Source organism: Pocillopora verrucosa, chromosome 6 (genome assembly GCF_036669915.1).
Source record: "Pocillopora verrucosa isolate sample1 chromosome 6, ASM3666991v2, whole genome shotgun sequence".
Lineage (NCBI taxonomy): Eukaryota > Metazoa > Cnidaria > Anthozoa > Scleractinia > Pocilloporidae > Pocillopora > Pocillopora verrucosa.
In genome coordinates this window covers 13,895,279-13,913,431 of record NC_089317.1, presented here as the reverse complement: position 1 = coordinate 13,913,431, position 18,153 = coordinate 13,895,279, and the positions used below count along the sequence as shown (strand labels likewise).

At 39.8% G+C, this 18,153-nt stretch overlaps 2 protein-coding genes and 1 long non-coding RNA gene across 3 annotated transcripts; 1 reads left to right on the top strand and 2 right to left on the bottom strand.

Annotated features, from left to right (window-relative positions):
• Positions 1 to 3,124: 3,124 nt before the first annotated feature.
• LOC136282010 (uncharacterized) lies at positions 3,125 to 7,293 on the top strand. Its single transcript, XR_010718035.1, has 4 exons — positions 3,125 to 4,366; positions 5,208 to 5,444; positions 5,756 to 6,020; positions 6,520 to 7,293. It is a non-coding gene; the product is annotated as an uncharacterized lncRNA (long non-coding RNA).
• Positions 7,294 to 7,659: 366 nt separating this feature from the next.
• Positions 7,660 to 9,996, bottom strand: LOC136281884 (probable ATP-dependent DNA helicase RecS). Its single transcript, XM_066168922.1, is given in 4 exon segments — positions 7,660 to 8,785; positions 8,788 to 8,908; positions 9,001 to 9,219; positions 9,992 to 9,996. Coding segments are annotated over 4 exon segments (543 nt in total). The 3' UTR covers positions 7,660 to 8,587.
• A 2,386-nt stretch (positions 9,997 to 12,382) lies between these two features.
• Positions 12,383 to 16,098, bottom strand: LOC136281883 (uncharacterized). Its single transcript, XM_066168921.1, has 3 exons — positions 15,939 to 16,098; positions 14,402 to 15,528; positions 12,383 to 13,627 (listed from the first exon to the last, which is right to left on the bottom strand). The coding sequence occupies exons 1-3, from the start codon at positions 16,096 to 16,098 to the stop codon at positions 12,383 to 12,385; spliced, it is 2,532 nt and encodes an 843-aa protein (XP_066025018.1).
• Between the last annotated feature and the right edge of the window lie 2,055 nt (positions 16,099 to 18,153).

The following is an 18,153-nucleotide window of genomic DNA, read 5'->3' as shown; positions in this document are numbered from 1 at the left end:
ATTGCACTATCGCGCATAACAGAGGTCCGCATTAATCATTGCGGGTGAACCCGCTAACCCTTTATTTTTTTGGAAGACCTGCAATTGTAGTATGGCATGCAAGTGCTTTTTCGAAACCAGAGAGGCTTCAGTCTGTAGCGAGTCTTCAGCGAGGTTGTTAAAGCTTTCATTGGACAGAGGATACGCATTGACGAAACACCCAGTGAAGGGAACAACAGCTGCAGTAAGAATAGTAGACGAATCAAAGAACACTCTCTGTATAAATAAGATTGAGCATTTTAGTAGCTTCCACAACTTCGATTCGAATATGGAGATATCGGTGTGAGAGTTTGGAAATGTTATGGCATCGGTAAAGGGAAATACATTCCATATGACGTAATTTATATCAAGCACCAAGGTCAAACGTCCCTTCAAACCATAGAATCTCAAGGGTTTTATGATCTTCCTGAAAAGCGTGTGGTCAAGCGTCGTTCAAAGGGCAGCAAGGAAACAGAGAGTACAACGCCATTGTTTGAATGCTCTGTGTTTGGATGTGTTGAAGTGTTCGAAACCTTTTCGCAGCTGGAGCTGCACCTGGACGTTGGAAAGCATACAGTCAGCAGGTTAAAGCCAGTATGATGCAATCAAAAGGGACTGGGCCCTTAAGTTCTCGTCGATAGATACCGCTGGTATCGAGTGTTCGAGCTGTTCGTTAGATTCTAGTACACCACTCACTTCTCCCGTGGATACTTCGCCCCACTCGTCTTTACGAACAGGATGGGCCGTAAGCAAACCAAGGGGCAGCGTTAGATTTTCAGAGAAGGTAAAAGAATACCTAACGGCACGGTTTAAACTTGGAGAAAGAACTGGGCGAAAGGCCGACCCCGCCCAAGTTGCAGTGGACATGCGAAATGCGAAAAATGAATCAAATGCACGTTTGTTCACTAGAGAACAGTGGCTGACAAAGAACCAAGTTCAGAGCTTTTTCTCCCGGCTAGCAGCAATGCAGCGAAAATATCAGGGTGTGATCGGGATATCACTGGATGAGGAGGAAGATATCCAATGCGTCCAGGAAAATTCCGAGAGATAAGATCTGGTAGACAAAGTTAACAAAGAGATCAAAGTCTCACATCCAATCTGCTACGATACGTAGGACCTCTGTGAACGTTACCACAATAACACACTTCAGAAATTCAATGTGGTTTTGTTGAGAGCCATCTGTAGTCATTTTGAGATCCCTGTAAAATTGAGAGACAAAAAACAGATCCTCATAGACAAACTGTCGGACGTGATTAGTGATTGTCAGTGTGTTTCCCAGTAGACTTATGTAAACAATGTCTTATACGGTGGCTGAAAGTGTAGAATATGCTCTACAGATACAAACTACCTTTACTTCCGATATCAAGTTCTGACGGCGTTGTTATAGTGTAATATATTATAATATCTAGTAGTCAGTGAAATGTTTTGATGAAATCGATTGAAAATTTACCAAAAGCAACACTTATAACATCTCTTCATACGAAGCATGTGTCAAGTTTTTAACACGTTGGCAGCCGATTTCTCCGGCTATCGACAGGTTGCTGTTCTGTGGACACAATCGACGCGGAACCGAGAGAAGCAAGCTCAGAATATTTGAAATTGATTTATTAATTATATGATATCAAACTCCAGGTAAAAGCATTTATTCTTTTCATCCAAAATTTTTCTGCCCAAATATTACTTTGGGATACAAAACAAAACCATATGGCACAACGTACGGCACAAGCTATCAGCGGTCTTCTCTTTTGTGCGGACCTTTGTGAGAACAGTATAACATCGAACTGGATCTAAATTTAAGCGATTATTTCTTCACTTCAGAAGCCTAAAACCTTCATTTCTCCCTCAGCTTCCAGACATGGAGAGTTTATATTCTGATTTTGGAAAAAATTCAGCTCTGCAGCGATGTTAAATGGGTGATTCACCGCGAAATGTGGCCAATTCCGGCATTTGTTTTGATACCACGAATCACGATTGATGCCGCCTACTTTTCGAAGGTAATACCTAGCTATTTGTTGAAGTTATCATGGATTTCACCAATTTGGTTATTAGAAAAACTCTGAAGTGAGCCATGAAGCCGGGCTGCAAAGCGGGTAAGCTGTATTTATGACGAAATCTGCTCCAGTGGTTCGATTTTGGTGTAGGCGAAAAAATCGCGAATGCTCGTACATGTGCTGATTCAATCGGTCATAACTTTTGAAAAATCGAAAACGTACAGGGGTTTTTGCATATTTTTGCCTATAAAGGTCTAAACTTAACGGCTGTGTAGGATAGAATCGTCAACCAGGTCCCAAATCCCAAAACTTAGCGTCTAAATCAAGGTTATTTTCGGCCATCGGCCGATGGCGATTTCTAGTGGTCAGAATATGCTAAAATTCGCCTTTTCAAATATGTTGAGAGGGAAAATTCTAACTTTCTTGGCAAACTAGAAAGGTTTTTAAGCAATCTGATATAAATTCTGTGGCTTAACTATGCGAATCAAATATTTTACAACGTTACAAAATATGCCTATTTTTCAATTTTCGAGACGTCGCGACGGTCCCTACGGACTGGGAAATAATTATGGCCCGTAATGCAGTCAAAAAATTATTTCGAATCAAACCAAATCTAATTTAGTTCTTTCCTAGGTAAAGTCTTTCTGTTAACAGAGTTTCAGGCAAAATTATTTTTGACGCAAAATTGACCGGGTGGAAATAAGAGAGACAGCCTCTTAAGAATTTTATGGCAAAAAAATTATGACTAATGCTCATAGTGCCAAAAATTCCTCTTTTTTGCTCAACGTCCTTATTTAGCGATCAACAGCAGGTGCACATACTTAGGTATTTTTTTTTGTTTGTTAATAAATTTACACATATGTGTGATTTAGTCACCCTGTCTTTGTGGGACCATTTTGCAAGATCTAGTTCTTTCAAATGTCAGATTATGTTAACTTTGTGGTGCATGTTATTCATCAGTAAACAATGTTTCTAGGTTAAAAGTTTCAACCAAGAATTAACATCCATTTCTTCTGACTCCTAACCCTATAATTATTTGTGAATTAGGGAAAGCCAGTTGAAAATAAGATGAGTGTTAAAGGTAATGGTATGTCCTCCATGCAGGGTTCAGCTGTTTCTCAGAATCATTTAACTGTTCCTAATGAACCAAGGCTGTGCTCTAACGGCGCCCGGTCGCCTGAGGCGACTAACATTTGGCCTCAGGCGACTGAAAATATTTTCTTGGTCGCCCGGCCGGGCGACTGGCTGGTGTTGGTTTCTTGATTTACAGTCAAAAAAAAAAAAAAGAAAATGTTGTTCAATCGGGCGCGCGTTGATATTCAAAGGTCGTTCCACGTGAATTTACGTGTAACATAATCATCGACTTTGATCGTGACAAGCTGCACAGTTTTCGATTTTAACCGCTTTTCCAAATAGTATTATAACTTTTCCTTTAAATTAGGATGGCTCGTTAGTTAGTTTTTGAAAAGCAATTGTTACTTCTGCTCTGACAGGCGTAAAGTACGGTCGACGATTAATAAATCGCTAAATGAACACGGGAGTCGTTCTTTTAAAAGAAAATGTTGTTCCATCGGGCGCGCGTTGATGTTCAAAGGTCGTTCCACGTCAATTCACATGTAGCATAATCCTTGACTTTGAACTTGACTAGCTGCACAGTTTTCGATTTTAACGGCTTTTCCAATAGCATTAAAATTTTTCCTTTAAATTGGGATGGCTCATCAGCTAGTTTTTCAAAAGAAGTTGTTACTTCTGCTCTGATAGGCGTAAAGTACGGTCGGTGATTAATAAATCGCTGAATAAACACGGGAGTCGCTCTTCTATGCTAATTTAATATTTTAAATAGTGTTTTGCTAAGCTTACATAATGCTTTGAATTGAACTTCAATGAGACAGTTTTAGGTTTATCAGATTATCTTTGGTATATGTATACTATTCATTTTTCAAAAAATAGTTTTGCACTGCTTCTGTAAGTGTGAATTAAATAATTATTTGACTATAAGTGATGATAGGTTTTCAGGAGGTCAAAGGATACGATGTTTCATGAACATAAAAACAATAAATAAATGCACATAGTTCTATTTGACTCGTTACGAAAACAGTTTGTTTAATTTTTAATAATTAACTGACTGATTTATTAATTTGGGCGACCAACTAGGAGGCCCGGGCACCTCAGCTAAAATGTTTGGGAGCCCAAAGGGCTCCCCGAAATGTTGATTTGGGCGACCATCTTTTAGGCCTGGGCACCCAAGCTAAAACGCTTGGGAGCCCGAAAGGGCTCCCTGAAATTTTCCTTAGAGCACAACCTTGATGAACAAAGAGTGATAATGAATGGCCCTCAAGATCAAGTTTATTTCAGTGGTGAGTAGAAAAAAAAATGTTAATGATGTTCTCAGATACTCCTCATAACATTACTTCAAACAATGTCACTGATGCAGATGAGACTTGAACATTACATATCATTAAAATTAGATGCCCCTTCCTAGTTAAACTAACTGTGAGAAATAAGGAAGGTCTGCTCACTCCTTGGCACACCATTGCATGTCACCTTTGCTGAACTCATTTGTTGCTATCTACTTCCACAATGTATTTTCTCAGACCAGAACTCCTCTATATCATAACTGTTCTGAGTCCACTGCAGCTGCACCATGTAAGCAAGTATAAGTGAATACAATTAACATAAATTTATTACTTATTTTAGTTGTTAAAATATCTCATATTTTGGACCTTCAATAGTTAGAAAAAATAGCCACTAGGATTTTGCAGATATTTGATGCTGAAGAGACTATCCTTGATTGGAAAGAAAAATCCTAAAGTACATATGTACTTTAACCATAAAAAAAATTTAAAGAAATTTGTCATCTAAAATTGATGGTCACCAATAGTCAACTATTGCAACTTGTATATGTGTAACTTATGAGTTGCCATTTCCTCCCTAACTTGTGCTTTATCTACAATCTCTGAAAATATATATTACAACTTTCTTATTGGAAGTTTTTTTGGTTATTATATTAGTTGACCTTAGCAGTGCTTCATCAGTACCTGAGTACACTGATAGCTGCAGTGATTCATCAGAAATATCATTATCTGAGGTGGAAGAAGGAGGAAACAGTCATGATAGAAAACCTGGAGATAACTTCAGACAGCAGCAGTGATTTGCCCATTGATTATGGATTAAATGGTTTAATGTGCTCTGTTACAGGAACAGAGTTAGCTGCTGGCATTTGGTTGATAGTAAGCCAATAAGACCTGTCCTGGATTTACCTAATTCAAGTTTCCTTCCCTCACTCGAGAAACATTCAAATTTACATGCAGACTACATTATTTTGGTGTTGCGGATTCTGGTTTAACATTGCAACTACTTTAAAAAATTTCAAGACTTGTTCCAGGTCATATCCCTCACCAATTCAGCAAAGAGATGAGAAAAGAAACTCCATTAGTAAGTCATTAGGATATTAGTTACAAACAAGCTCATCTATAAATGAAATTATCAAAACTGCTAGAGGTCCACTGTACTTGTTGATCCACAACAATTAAAGGGAGTTGCTGCATTACATGATTCTATCAGTCACTGTTTAGGAGTAATAATTTAAGACTATCAATGTTCTTGATGTTAAAATACATATTAAAAGTTACATTTTAACTATGAAACAATCAAATAATTCTAGTATCGTTTCTCATTATTGCCTTCTGGTTTTGCTATACACTGTTTAAATGTATTTACCAATCAGTTTTTTTATTGCTCAACAGATGCACCTTGGCCTTCTTGATAAGAATGAGAACAAAAGCCATGAAATGCTTGAAATCTTACAGCACTGCAACATGGAGTATGTGCCAAAGATCAAAGAGAACAATACAAGATCCTCCACAAAGTCACATTTGGTGGTGACCATTTAACAGTTGAATGTGGTATTAGTGCCACTGCAGCAGTTTCTGACTCAGACACCCCTTTTGAAGGCTTGAAGGACTTATCTTGAAGCATGAAGACTTTCATTGTGAAATGAATGTGCTCCAGGTTGGTTTTTATTGCAGTAACCTTTGCCAGCATTATTATTAAATCCTGGTGAAAAACTTGCAGAGATATTAATTTCTGCAAGAGCTACAATTAGGCAACATATTAAAATAATAACCAAAGTGGAGGTGAATAGTGGTGGATATTTACTAGGCCACGATGCGGCTCAGTAAATATCCAGTAAATTGTTTTAGTATGTACCACAAAGATACCAATAAAATAGGTTTATTTCTCTATACTGAAAAATGGTCAGAAATGAAACTCTTGACATATGATTTTGTCTCGTGGGCTGCTGAGTAAATAGTACTTGCTATTCACTTCTGAACTAGCCAGCTGTAAACAGTCATAAAAATTATTTTGCTGCTGCAAATCAAATTTCTGCGACCCAACCTATAGACTTGGTGCTGTTTGCTTATCATGCTTTACAGATTCTGAAATAATTCTGGTCACAAGCAACAAACATGTAATTCTAAAATGTAAATAATTTTTTTGTCATTTTTAGATGATTTTTGATTATATGTACAAGTCAGATAATGTAGGAGACCCAGGCACCTTGTTTCATCTTAAATGCCGATTGAACAGATCTAGAAAAGATGTTGATGGTGAACAAATCTTATCATGGATGCGAGTCATTCTTCAGTACAGTTCTAGATGGGTATGTGGATTATGCTGCCATCAAGTATTTTGGAATGACAACTCGAGATGGAACTCCTTCCAAAAATGCCACAGGTCCAGAGGGCTCTTCCCTGTTTGAGAATGTAGGAGAAATGGTAGACAAGTTTGTACTCCTACATGTTCAGCCAGAAGAATTGCTGTTAGAAGATGCAATACAGAGTCAGGATGACCAGTGTCAGCCAAGGTACAAATGCAGGTATCTAACATGCAGGTATGCAACAAGTATATATCCAGGAAAAGAGGTGTGATAACCGTGAATTCAATGTTCATAGAATCAGAATTCAAGAACAAAGTCCAGACAGGAGCCCACCAAATCCAAGAAAGGAGAATAGCATATTCAACTACTCCCACAACATCCTTAAGACAGGACTTCTTCTAAGAGACTTCAGGGATTCAGTAAAAAAGAAGGAGATGGTAGAAGAACGGAGCACATTTGGAAGTTCCTGATGCTGATGTTTAAAGTGTGTGGGAGGATGAAGTATGCCTTAGCTGCCATACATCTACATGCCCAACTCAATGCACTGCTGACACCCAGAGAAGCTCATTCCCTTTGATGGAATTGCACCATTAACCTGAAGGGTGGGATAGGGAGAAATCTAGCAATCAAGTGATGGAACACAATATCAAGGAAACAAAAGAGCTTATGTGTGCACATGGAGCCAACTTAAATTTCAGTTCTGCCCAAATCTATAGCAGAGCATCAAATCCAGTCAAAGAAACTATTTGTAATTTTGACCATGGAATTGATTTGCAGATGCAGCCTCCTAAACACAAGAGGAGAAAGGATAAAGACATTTTTGAGGTTGATACAACTTTGCAGCAAGTGAATGCTTTGAAGGAAATTCCAGGGAGAACACACCAGGGAATAGGAACACCTCCTAAAGACCCAATTTCAGCTCTAGATTTTAAGGATCTTAGTATCTGGATAAACAAACATAAGAAAACCTGGGTCAATCCATACCAGGATTGAACTACTTTAAAAAGGGACCTTGACCTGGTGCCCAGCACTTACTAAGGAAACTCAGTGGGGAAGCTGGAGGTAGTTTGCCGGAAATGGTTAAGGAGATACATTCAAATGATGTGCAACATGCCCAGGTGCTGCTGCTGCAATTTAAAGACCAAATCTATGAGTACAGTCAACTTTGTACAAATGGCTCCTTTAGGAGCCACCAAGTTAGAAAAAGTTATATGCTTTTGAAGCATATGCATGTAATGCCTAGAAAACATCTTACATCATACAGAAATGTCCTGAAACTCCTGAGAGATTAATACATGTTTTAAAGTAACTATCTTTGTCTGCAAATATTTTTAATGACTAATCCTACAATAACTAAAACTACATGTGTAAACTTAAAATTTCCTATATCTTAAAGTAAAATCTTACTCATCTAGCAATAATTATTGTAGATCTTCAAATACTTTTTTGAGACAATCAAAAACCTTGATGGCATGGTCAGCATTCCATACAGAAAGTGTCTCTAAAATACTTTCCACAGAATTAAGTTTATCTCAATGATCAATTATTTAAAAGACAGTCTGAGAAACAAGTGAGTTTGTCAACACTAGAATACAGGCAGTGAAGATTTGGCTGTTGAAATTCCTGTCTCATTTCATCCTGGCATTCCTTTAGCAGGTTTCTAGGTTTTTCTTTCTCACTTTCTGTTACATCTCATACTTGTAGGTTTGATGTTAGTTCTGTTACCTTGGAAATCAGGAAAGTCATGCTTTCTGTGTTCCCTTGACATTCTGTCTCTCCACACTAACAGTCATTTTCACAAATGTCACAACATAAGTGTTTTGGAATCACTTCACTGTTTTCACCAGTGTCATCAAAAGAAGCTAGAATGTTTTCCCTTTGACAAGTTGTATGCTTAACAAAATTCAGCATCTCTGGTTCACAGAGTTGAAGTTGACGACCATGAAAGAGAAACCCTACCTACTCTGCCAAATGCCTGCACATATGCGTCAATATTGTTTGGAGGACCATAATTAATAACCCGACCAAGAGCACTGGTTGCAATGATGATTCGAACACTGCCATGTGGATATTTCAAGGATGATAAGACATGCTGCTGGATTTTTTTAATGTTGTTCCACTGTGATACATTGCAATCATCCTATTTGCTGATTTTTTCAGGGAACTTGTGGGCCGGTAGGCTTTATCTTGTAGGGTGTTAATGAAAAAGTTATAAAGTTCTCCACCAGTCTGATGATTTCTAACATAAATCAAAGTTCTTGGACATTCAACCCCTTTAGTGCTAACCTCCTCAGCCAACCAAGAAAAATTACAAACAATGTCACTTGTTACCTTTTAACAACCAATTTCACATTCTTCCTATTTGGGCTGACAATGATTTGAATACCTTGTTTGAAACTAAAGAGCTCCATGATTTTCTTTCTGGTGGCTGTTGTAGCAGTTGCAGTCAAGGCCAATAGTGGAACTTCTTGTGGCAGAAGAGATCTTATTTCTCCAACAAGGCCACACCACTTATGAAAAGGATATTTCTTTTTATCGGTATTTTCACCCCTGACAAGGAAAAGGTTGGCAGCATGGTCAGCAAATGGAGAAAATGGCTAAGCCTGTGTTTCTTACACGTAGAATTTACGGATCATGTGTACTATAGGTGGACTCGGTCGACATATCGGTCGACTATCGGTCGACTGTCGACCGACTTTCGGTCGATAGTCGACCGACTTTCGGTCGATAGTCGACCGATAAATGTGTCGACCGATATAGTCTTAAACCATCGATACATGACCGATACATGACCGATACATGACCGATACAAGACCGATACTTGACCGATACTTGACTGATACATGACCGATACTTGACCGATACATGACCGATACTTGACCGATACATGACCGATACTTGACCGATTCACGACCGATACTTGACCGATACATGACCGACACTTGACCGATACTTGACCGACACTTGACCGATACTTGACCGATTCACGACCGATACTTGACCGATACACGACCGATACTTGACCGATACTTGACCGATTCATGACCGGTACTTGACCGACACTTGACCGATACTTGACCGACACTTAACCGATACTTGACCGATACTTAACCGACACTTGACCGATACTTGACCGACTCACAACCGATGCTTGACCGATACATGACCGATACTTGACCGATACATGACCGATACTTCACCGGTACTTCACCGATACTTGACCGACACTTCACTGATACTTGGCCGATAATTCATTGCCCCCCGGGGGGGAGGGTTTATTCCACGATAAAAGATATAAAACTCTAATAAGTAATATGATTACCTCATAATTTAGATGTAAATTGCGTGTCTGGAATCCAGTTTTAAATTTCTCTTGTGCCGGCCATGGCGCGTATCATCTCCGGCAGCGAATTCCAAGTCCTTACAGCGGCGAAGTAACGAAGAGACCTTAGAACATGTTTTGTACATCTTACTTTAGGTATCAAAGCATATTTGTGCCCCTTTAATTACGATGCGTGTTCTTTACTTGAAATGAATTAGCTGTAGTGGTGGGTGTCTTCTTTTGAAAACATCTGTCTAGCGTAATTAACATATTTTGGGTGAGACGACCCTTCAATGTGTTTTGTAGACCAATCAAATTGAGCATTCTTTCTTAATGAAGGGTCTTTGCTATAAATACAAGTCATACCTAAGTGCACGGTCCTTTACCCTCTCTAGTTTTTCAAGTATATTCAACCGATTGACTTTGCCTGTTACTTTTCCGGAGATGGATGTGGTTTGAGAATTAAGGATCTGTGTTCACTTACAGTAGATCAAAATTATGCGATCTACAACGCACGATGTTTATTGCGTTGGAGACTTACTACACCCTTTTCAAAGGTTAGGTTATATTTGGTTTATTATCTGTGCTTTGGAAGCTTATTTCATTGGACAATGAATGGCATTTTAACTTTTTTTTCCGCCGCTGCTGTTATTATTCTTTAAAAAATAGTGTCACCGTCTGTCGATAAAGAGCACACAATTCGACTATTTAAAGGATTAAAAACCTCCAGTTTGAGACATGACGGCAAACGGGACGTCGGTAGAGTGAACTCGCAATACTTCCAGCCGCACTCATAAAGTTTTGATTTCTATTTCATTCTATATCAAGCGCGTGTTATTAGTATAAGTCAGAACAATTCTAACCCTGTTTGTTCCCATTGGACCGCGAGTAAAGAAATTTCATTTTCCGATGATGTAGTCTTCAACGCTGGTGTACTAAATGGTGGTGACGGTTGAAAATATAGATCGTATTAGGTTCCGTAGCTTTGTAAATCCACTTTATAGGGATACAACTGTTTCGAGATATTCATCCGACAAAAGCTTAAAAGCGTATGTGACAATACCAAATGGCTTTATGGGTTAAAGTAATTTACAACTGCTTGGTCGAAGTTCTCGTTGCTTCAACGCAATAGAGAGCATGTTCATGGATTCTCCTTCCTTCCGGCTTAGATTGTGAGCTGCGATCAAACAAAAGCAAATAACCGTTGCCCATACAACCTGTCGGTATTGTAGCGCACGGTTTTACGCTCTTGTACGACAACCTTTCTTGAAATGGCTGTTTACACTCTCTCCTCCGCAGCGGCCTATTTGTGTCACAAGTAGGCTGGGAAGAGAGAAAAGAAAGCGCGCTCACATTTCTTTGGAAGGGGGACTGGTGGAATAAAGGGGGGACATAAACAGTTACTCCGCGTTCGTGAGGTTTAAACACGAATTATAGGTGCACCAACAATTATAGGTGCTGCACGATTTGTGCGTCACAGTAAACAAGGCGACGAAGATCGTACCGAGAGCCTGTAAAAATAAATGATTTATGGAGCAAAACAATGGCTGTGTGCAAGTGTTTTAAAAAACATTGGTTAATTTCCTTACTGACCTCCGTAATTAAAGATATATACTGGTAACTGCAGTTTGTCATCCAAAAAAAAATTACATTCCAAAACTCAAATGGGAAACGGTTTTTGATCGCATGCATTTTAGCTAAAGCTTAATAGCGACGCGCGGACGTACTAAAAATAGATTACGTCACTTTTGGACCCCCAGCAAAGGTCGGACAAACATTGCTGAAAGTACAATAATTCGACAGGAAGAAAATCTATGTGTTGTTGGATATTTTATGCTGCAAATGGTCGCAACAAAACACTGCTGTTGGGGAGAGTGTAAAAGTGATTCTAGATTTCCTCAATTTCTTCATCCTGCTTTAAAGAAGAGATTACAGGAAAGGAAACCGATATTTTTACCGTTCCCGAAGAAGTCTCAAGGACTCCAGAGATGCCTTCGATGGGTTAATGCTTGCGGTCGAGGTAAAGATTTTACCGTAGACAAAGTAACAAAATACACCTATATATGCTACTTGAATTGGCCGGGAGAGGCAGGGCCTGTATAAAACGTATACAACAGGACAACTTCGAATAAAGACTATTCCAGAATAACAATATACAAGACAGCTTTCACGCTTTCCTTTTCATTTTCCTTTTTTGAGTTTTCATCAAGAGTTAAAGTTCAATTCGTGGGGGGTAAGAAACATACAAAAATCCACGTGACACTCTCGGTCCAGTTTTCAACACACTCCCCCGCGTTGATTGATATCATCAATCAAAGTTCAGAGTTCAAAGTTCAATTAATCTTACGAATACAAATCATAACATGACAGAGTCAACTTAATAAATCTATCTTAATCAGAATTCACGACAACAACTGGGACATCCTCGTCCCTCACTACTCTAACAGGAACATTTGCCGCTTGGGGCACAGGATTGGCAGCTTCAGTGTCCAACTTCACTTCCAAAGGATAGAGCCTCTGCAATGGGCGTCTCCATTCTGCAGTTGGTGAATTACCAGACTTAACTCTTACTACTGCACTTCGAACTCGACCATCTCGTCCTGGAAGTAATCGTTCGATCTTTACAAGGCGCCACAGCTGTCTCGGGATCTTATTGTCATGTAGACACACAATATCTCCCACTTGCACTTTACGGAGAGAGTTTGCTCTCTTAGAATAGCGATGGTATTCTCTAAGTTGTGTGAGATATTCTGACCGCCATCGGTTCCAGAAGTAATCCAGAATTCGGCCCACAATCAGGTGCGAAGGTGTTAATGGTTCCTCCATTTCATCGAAGACATATGTCAAGGGTCGTGAGTTCAAGGCCGCTTCGACTTCCACAAGGACAGTAGATAGCTCATCATAGTTTAACCGAGCATTTCGTATACACTTCTTCAAACTCAACTTGACCGATTTTACCAGCCGTTCAAAAAACCCACCCCACCAAGGGGCTGCTTCAACGTTGAACTTCCACTGTGTGCCATCACGCTGACACTGGGCCTGCACTCTTGAATCCTTAAAAGTTTTCCCATTGTCACTGACAATCAAGACGGGAATTCCTCTTCTTCCTTTAAAGCGAGCAAGGGCTCTGATAAAACTCTCTGCACTTAGATTTGGAACAAGTTCGAGATGAACAGCTCGGGTTGCGGCGCATGTGAACAAAGCTATGTAGACCTTATTCATATCTCCCTTCTTTGTAAATGCATCCTTGACATATATGGGCCCTGCGAAGTCCACTCCAACACGTGTAAATGCAAACTCATCACTCAACCGAAATTCAGGAAGAGGAGGGGGAGGAGGAACTGCATAGCTTCTCCCCTGTAACTTCTTACAAACAGAACAGTTTCCGATCGCAGTTTTCACTGTTTGCCTCCCTTTCGTCACCCAGAATCTTGATCTTAGTTCTATGAGTGTATCCCTCACACCATTGTGGAGAACCTTGAAGTGACAGTCATTGATAACCAGGTAGGTGAATCGTGAACATCTTGAAAGGAATATCGGACAACGAGCATCATATGGAATCGGGGCATTTTTAAGACGACCACCACACCTCAAGATTCCCTTGTCATCCGTAAACAGCGATAACGAGATCTTGACCTGGTCAAAGTTTGAATTTTAATTTGGAGAATTTGCGGATGATTGGAAATGTGGGCTTATTAATCCTATCTTGAAGAAACCTGGATTGGATTTGCTGTACAAAAATTACAGACCAGTTAGTAACTTACAATACGTATCCAAGTTGACTGAAAAAGTCGTTTTTAATCAAGTTTACGATCACATGGTTTCAAATGCTATTTTTCCTACGCTTCAATCTTCTTACAGGCAATTCCATAGCACTGAAACTGCACTTATCAAGGTGATGAACGATATTTTGTTAAAGATGAACTCTCAACATGTCACCATGTTAATTTTATTGGATCTCAGTGCTGCCTTTGACACTGTTGATCATCGAATACTTTTAGAGAGGCTATCTGACGAGGTTGGCATACGTGGGACTGCTCTGAATTGGTTTAGATCGTACTTGTCTGATAGAAGTCAGCGCGTTTCTGTACATGGGGTTCTTTCTCGTCCTTTTGACTTGAACTGCGGGTTACCCCAAGGCTCATGTTTAGGGCCTTTGCTATTCATAATATATGCGTCAAGCAACATCACTTAACAGTTTTAAATCTCGACTTAAAACCTATCTTTTTAAGAAGTATTTTTTATAGTTTGTAACTTAGTTTATTTTATTCTCACGGTAATGTATTTTCGTTTTCTTTTAAACATATGATTGTAAAGCGCTATTGATCAGCACATGTAAATACGCGCTATATAAATTGGTAAATTATTATTATTATTAAAGTTCTTGTCATTGTAGACGGATCTCTGCACCTCCTTGATCCGAAGTTCTCTTGCTTGATCCATCTCTTCTTGCGTTACTTCTCCATCAATCAATTCCTTCTTCTTTTTACTTTGCTTGAGATTAGAGACAAATCGCAAAACATATGCAGTGACTCGCATCAGTCTTTGAAGACTACTGAACTTTTCCAAGGGAATGATGCAATCAAGATTTAGCCGATTTTCTGAAGTCGCCTCTCCAGAGGCAATGTTCACAAGAACTGAACTGTCATGCTGTTTCTTGCTGTTGTTACAGCTTCCCTTCTTCAGTTCTAGGCGAGGATCTGAATCATTACTTGTGACTTCAACAGAGTTCATTTTTAGACTTGGCCACTGCTCCTTCTCACCCCTAAGAACCTCAGGGCCACTCCACCACAACTGATTGGTGATCAATTTCGAGGTCATTGACTTGCACAATGCAAAATTATCTGGAAGCAGCTCATGGTCTTCTTTGAAGGGTAGCTGTATTTGATATCTTCCCTCCGTAAATTCAACTTTGCTAACAAATTTGTCATACAGAGACAAACTGTCATTTCGAATCCCAAGTGATTCATAGTCCCAGAATTTTCTAAGTTCAAAGGCAATTTCATCCCGATTGAAAACACTCGCTTCCACTTTCAGAACATGTGTTGCAGTAAGATTCACTGTGTTACCATTGTCATTGTGAGACATAATCATGGTGGGGCCAGAGAGGACATATCCTAGTTTGGTGGCAAGAGCAACAGGTTCCCACAGTGCACCTCTCACTATGGTTCCTTCGACCAATGACCAATAATGATCAGCACCAATGAGAATACTGATAGGCAGATCTCCTCTACCACACCTGTCGGCTAAAGAGAGGCCGTACAGATGTTCACAGCTAGACTGAGCGAACTCTGTGGGTTGTTGGGTCAGGGGGCCACATATGACTGGTACCACATAGGCTTGTATGTAGACAATTGCATCACACATGGTTTTGATACCCACTTGAACAACTGCACATGTTCTTAGTCTGGCATCAGACTCACCAAAAGTTTTAATCAGAAGTGACTCTCTACCAATCACTGGTAACTTCAGTCTGTCTTTAAGGTTCTTAGTTATGTAAGATCTCTGACTGCATGAGTCAAATACCAGGCGAACACCTAGGGAAGAAGTGTCATTATCTGGACGCACAACTTCAGCGGTTGCCGTCTGCAACAAACAGACCCTCTAGACTGATCCACATACGTACTGGTAGATACACTGGCCACATTATCTTGATCTTGCCCACCCAGGGTTGATTGAGAATCACCACAAATTGCTACATGGTGAGCTCCTTGACATTTAAGAAATTTCATATGAGCTTGACAGTTACGTGCCAAATGCCCTTGCTTGAGACAAAGGAAACACTTGCCTTTCTTTTTAAGAACTTCCTTTCTAGATTCAGTACTTGTGACAACATTACACTTAGAACTCTGATGGTTTTGATTGCAAAATGAACACCAAACACGAGAAGACTACTTATCCTTTGAACTGTCAGTGTACAAAGCTGATGTAGAAAGTGGCAACTCACCTCTCCGATTTGAAGATCTGAACTCTTTGTTGTTGACAAGACATTGTTCTCTCAGTTGCAGTTCCTTGTGAAATTCAACCAAAATATCTTTCAGATTCCATGTCTCCGATTCCAGATTGCGAGTGATAGCGATTCGAAATTCCTCCGGTAATTTCTGCATAACTATTGGTGTTAAGAGTTAAGAAACAACCTTACAATCTACGGAAGACAGATTTGGGTTTTTGTGAACCGCAGACTCGAAAGATTCCCAGAAAGGATACCAATGCATGGGATTTCCGTAGAATTTCTTCAGCTCAAGCTTGGGTAACTTTGCATGAGTGAAAGCTTTCGAAACGTGACCTTGAGAAGTTCCCGCGCTTTCGGGAGAAACAGGTTGCACCACGGAAGGGGATTTCTGGCTCTTTCCCTCACTTTCTTGAGCTTCCAAAACAGATTCTAACTCTACAATACACTCCTGAATGGAGCTCATTAGCTCACAGCTCTCACAGAATTCGGTATCAATAACTTCAACGTCATCCACCAGATCCACAATTTCGCGGCCGAGCGAGTGAAGCTCCGAATGCTTCGTTTCAAGAGCGGTTCGAAGAAATTTCAGCCTTTTCACTTCGACGAGATTACCTTCAGCGATTAACCCTTTAGCATCTTCGATAGTTTTCTCGACAAACTTTCGATGACCGTCGCGAAATTTCCTCAGATTTTTCAATTTCTTTTTCTCCGACTGCGACATGTCACCCACTTGCTTCTTTTCAAGACGTTCTTCAGAGCGGTAGAATCCCGGTTTTCGATTCCCGGGTCTCGCCACCAAATGTATAAAACGTATACAACAGGACAACTTCGAATAAAGACTGTATTCCAGAATAACAATATACAAGACAGCTTTCACGCATTCCTTTTCATTCTCCTTTTTTGAGTTTTCATCGAGAGTTCAAAGTTCAATTCGTGGGGGTTAAGAAACATACAAAACTCCACGTGACACTCTCGGTCCAGTTTTCAACATTTTGATGTGCCCTTGAAGGCAACACTGAAGCCAAAAGAGGTCTTGAAAGCTACAAAACCAAAGCGGAAAGCGCCACTTGCGAGACATGCAGTTCCGTCTAAACGAAGGAAATCAGGATCGAATCTAGACAAATCACATCCAGTTGTCGACGAGGCTCATGTTAATGATTATGTCTCTGATAGCGCTGAAGTGATAGAAAATTCTAGGCTGGAGAATGATCAAGAGAAGTCGGCTAAAAGCCGTGACTTTGCTACACAAACGATGTGGCTGTAGTTAAATAATGATGGAATGTCATACAATGGAAATACTCTCGAGTTCTTCTTTAGTGGATCAGGCACGAGCGACTTATGGTCAGTTAAATTACTTCCATGTTCTCGATCCTCCTTGGCTTTCAACCATTTTCCACCATCAATTCCAGGATCGAGGAGATGGTGATTTCCGCTGGCGATACAGTCCTTGACACGAGTGATCAACTCTTGACGTTTGCCACTTTGTTTTGACCCCCTGCACTTTAACCAGCACTTGAGTTGATCGACCATATAATCTTCAGGGCAGCTGGTAAATTTTGAGCCAGGGACCTCGTCGTTTTCAGTCAATATAACAAATTTTGTTCGTCGATAAATCATCTGGTTTCGCCATACATTATACAGTAAATATACCGCACATCCGGTTCGAATGTCCGACCCTAGTATCGCGTGACATTTTAGTGACGTCATGTCCGCGCGTCGCTATTAGATTCGATCGGCGACTTGAAGACAACGTTAATCCGTCGTCAATGAGACTACCTAAATTATGTACTTGAGATTAAAGGTTTTACTACATATAAATCATTTGATACTTATAATGCAAATGAATGCAAATTAAACTTGACTATAAGATTTTAAACTTAACGCTGGTTTCATTAGATTGGACGAAACTTTAACGAATGAAATCGTTCATTTCCAATTCAAATACATAGTTATTAGGGTGTTACGATAGATGTAAACTCTTTAAGTTTGACTAACGAAAGGCTGCAATACAGTGGATTGAGAACTGCATATCACTGCGAGGAGTCTGTGGTTTTGTTTTAATGAAAAAAGGCGTCTAAATGAATCTTTGATGCCTCCAAGTTGTCGAGCTTAAAGATTGTTATTGATGAAGATATTTCGAATTTATTTAGCTTGATTACTTCCATGTGAATTGGATTACGCGGAAGTGAAATGTTTAACAGCTCCTCAG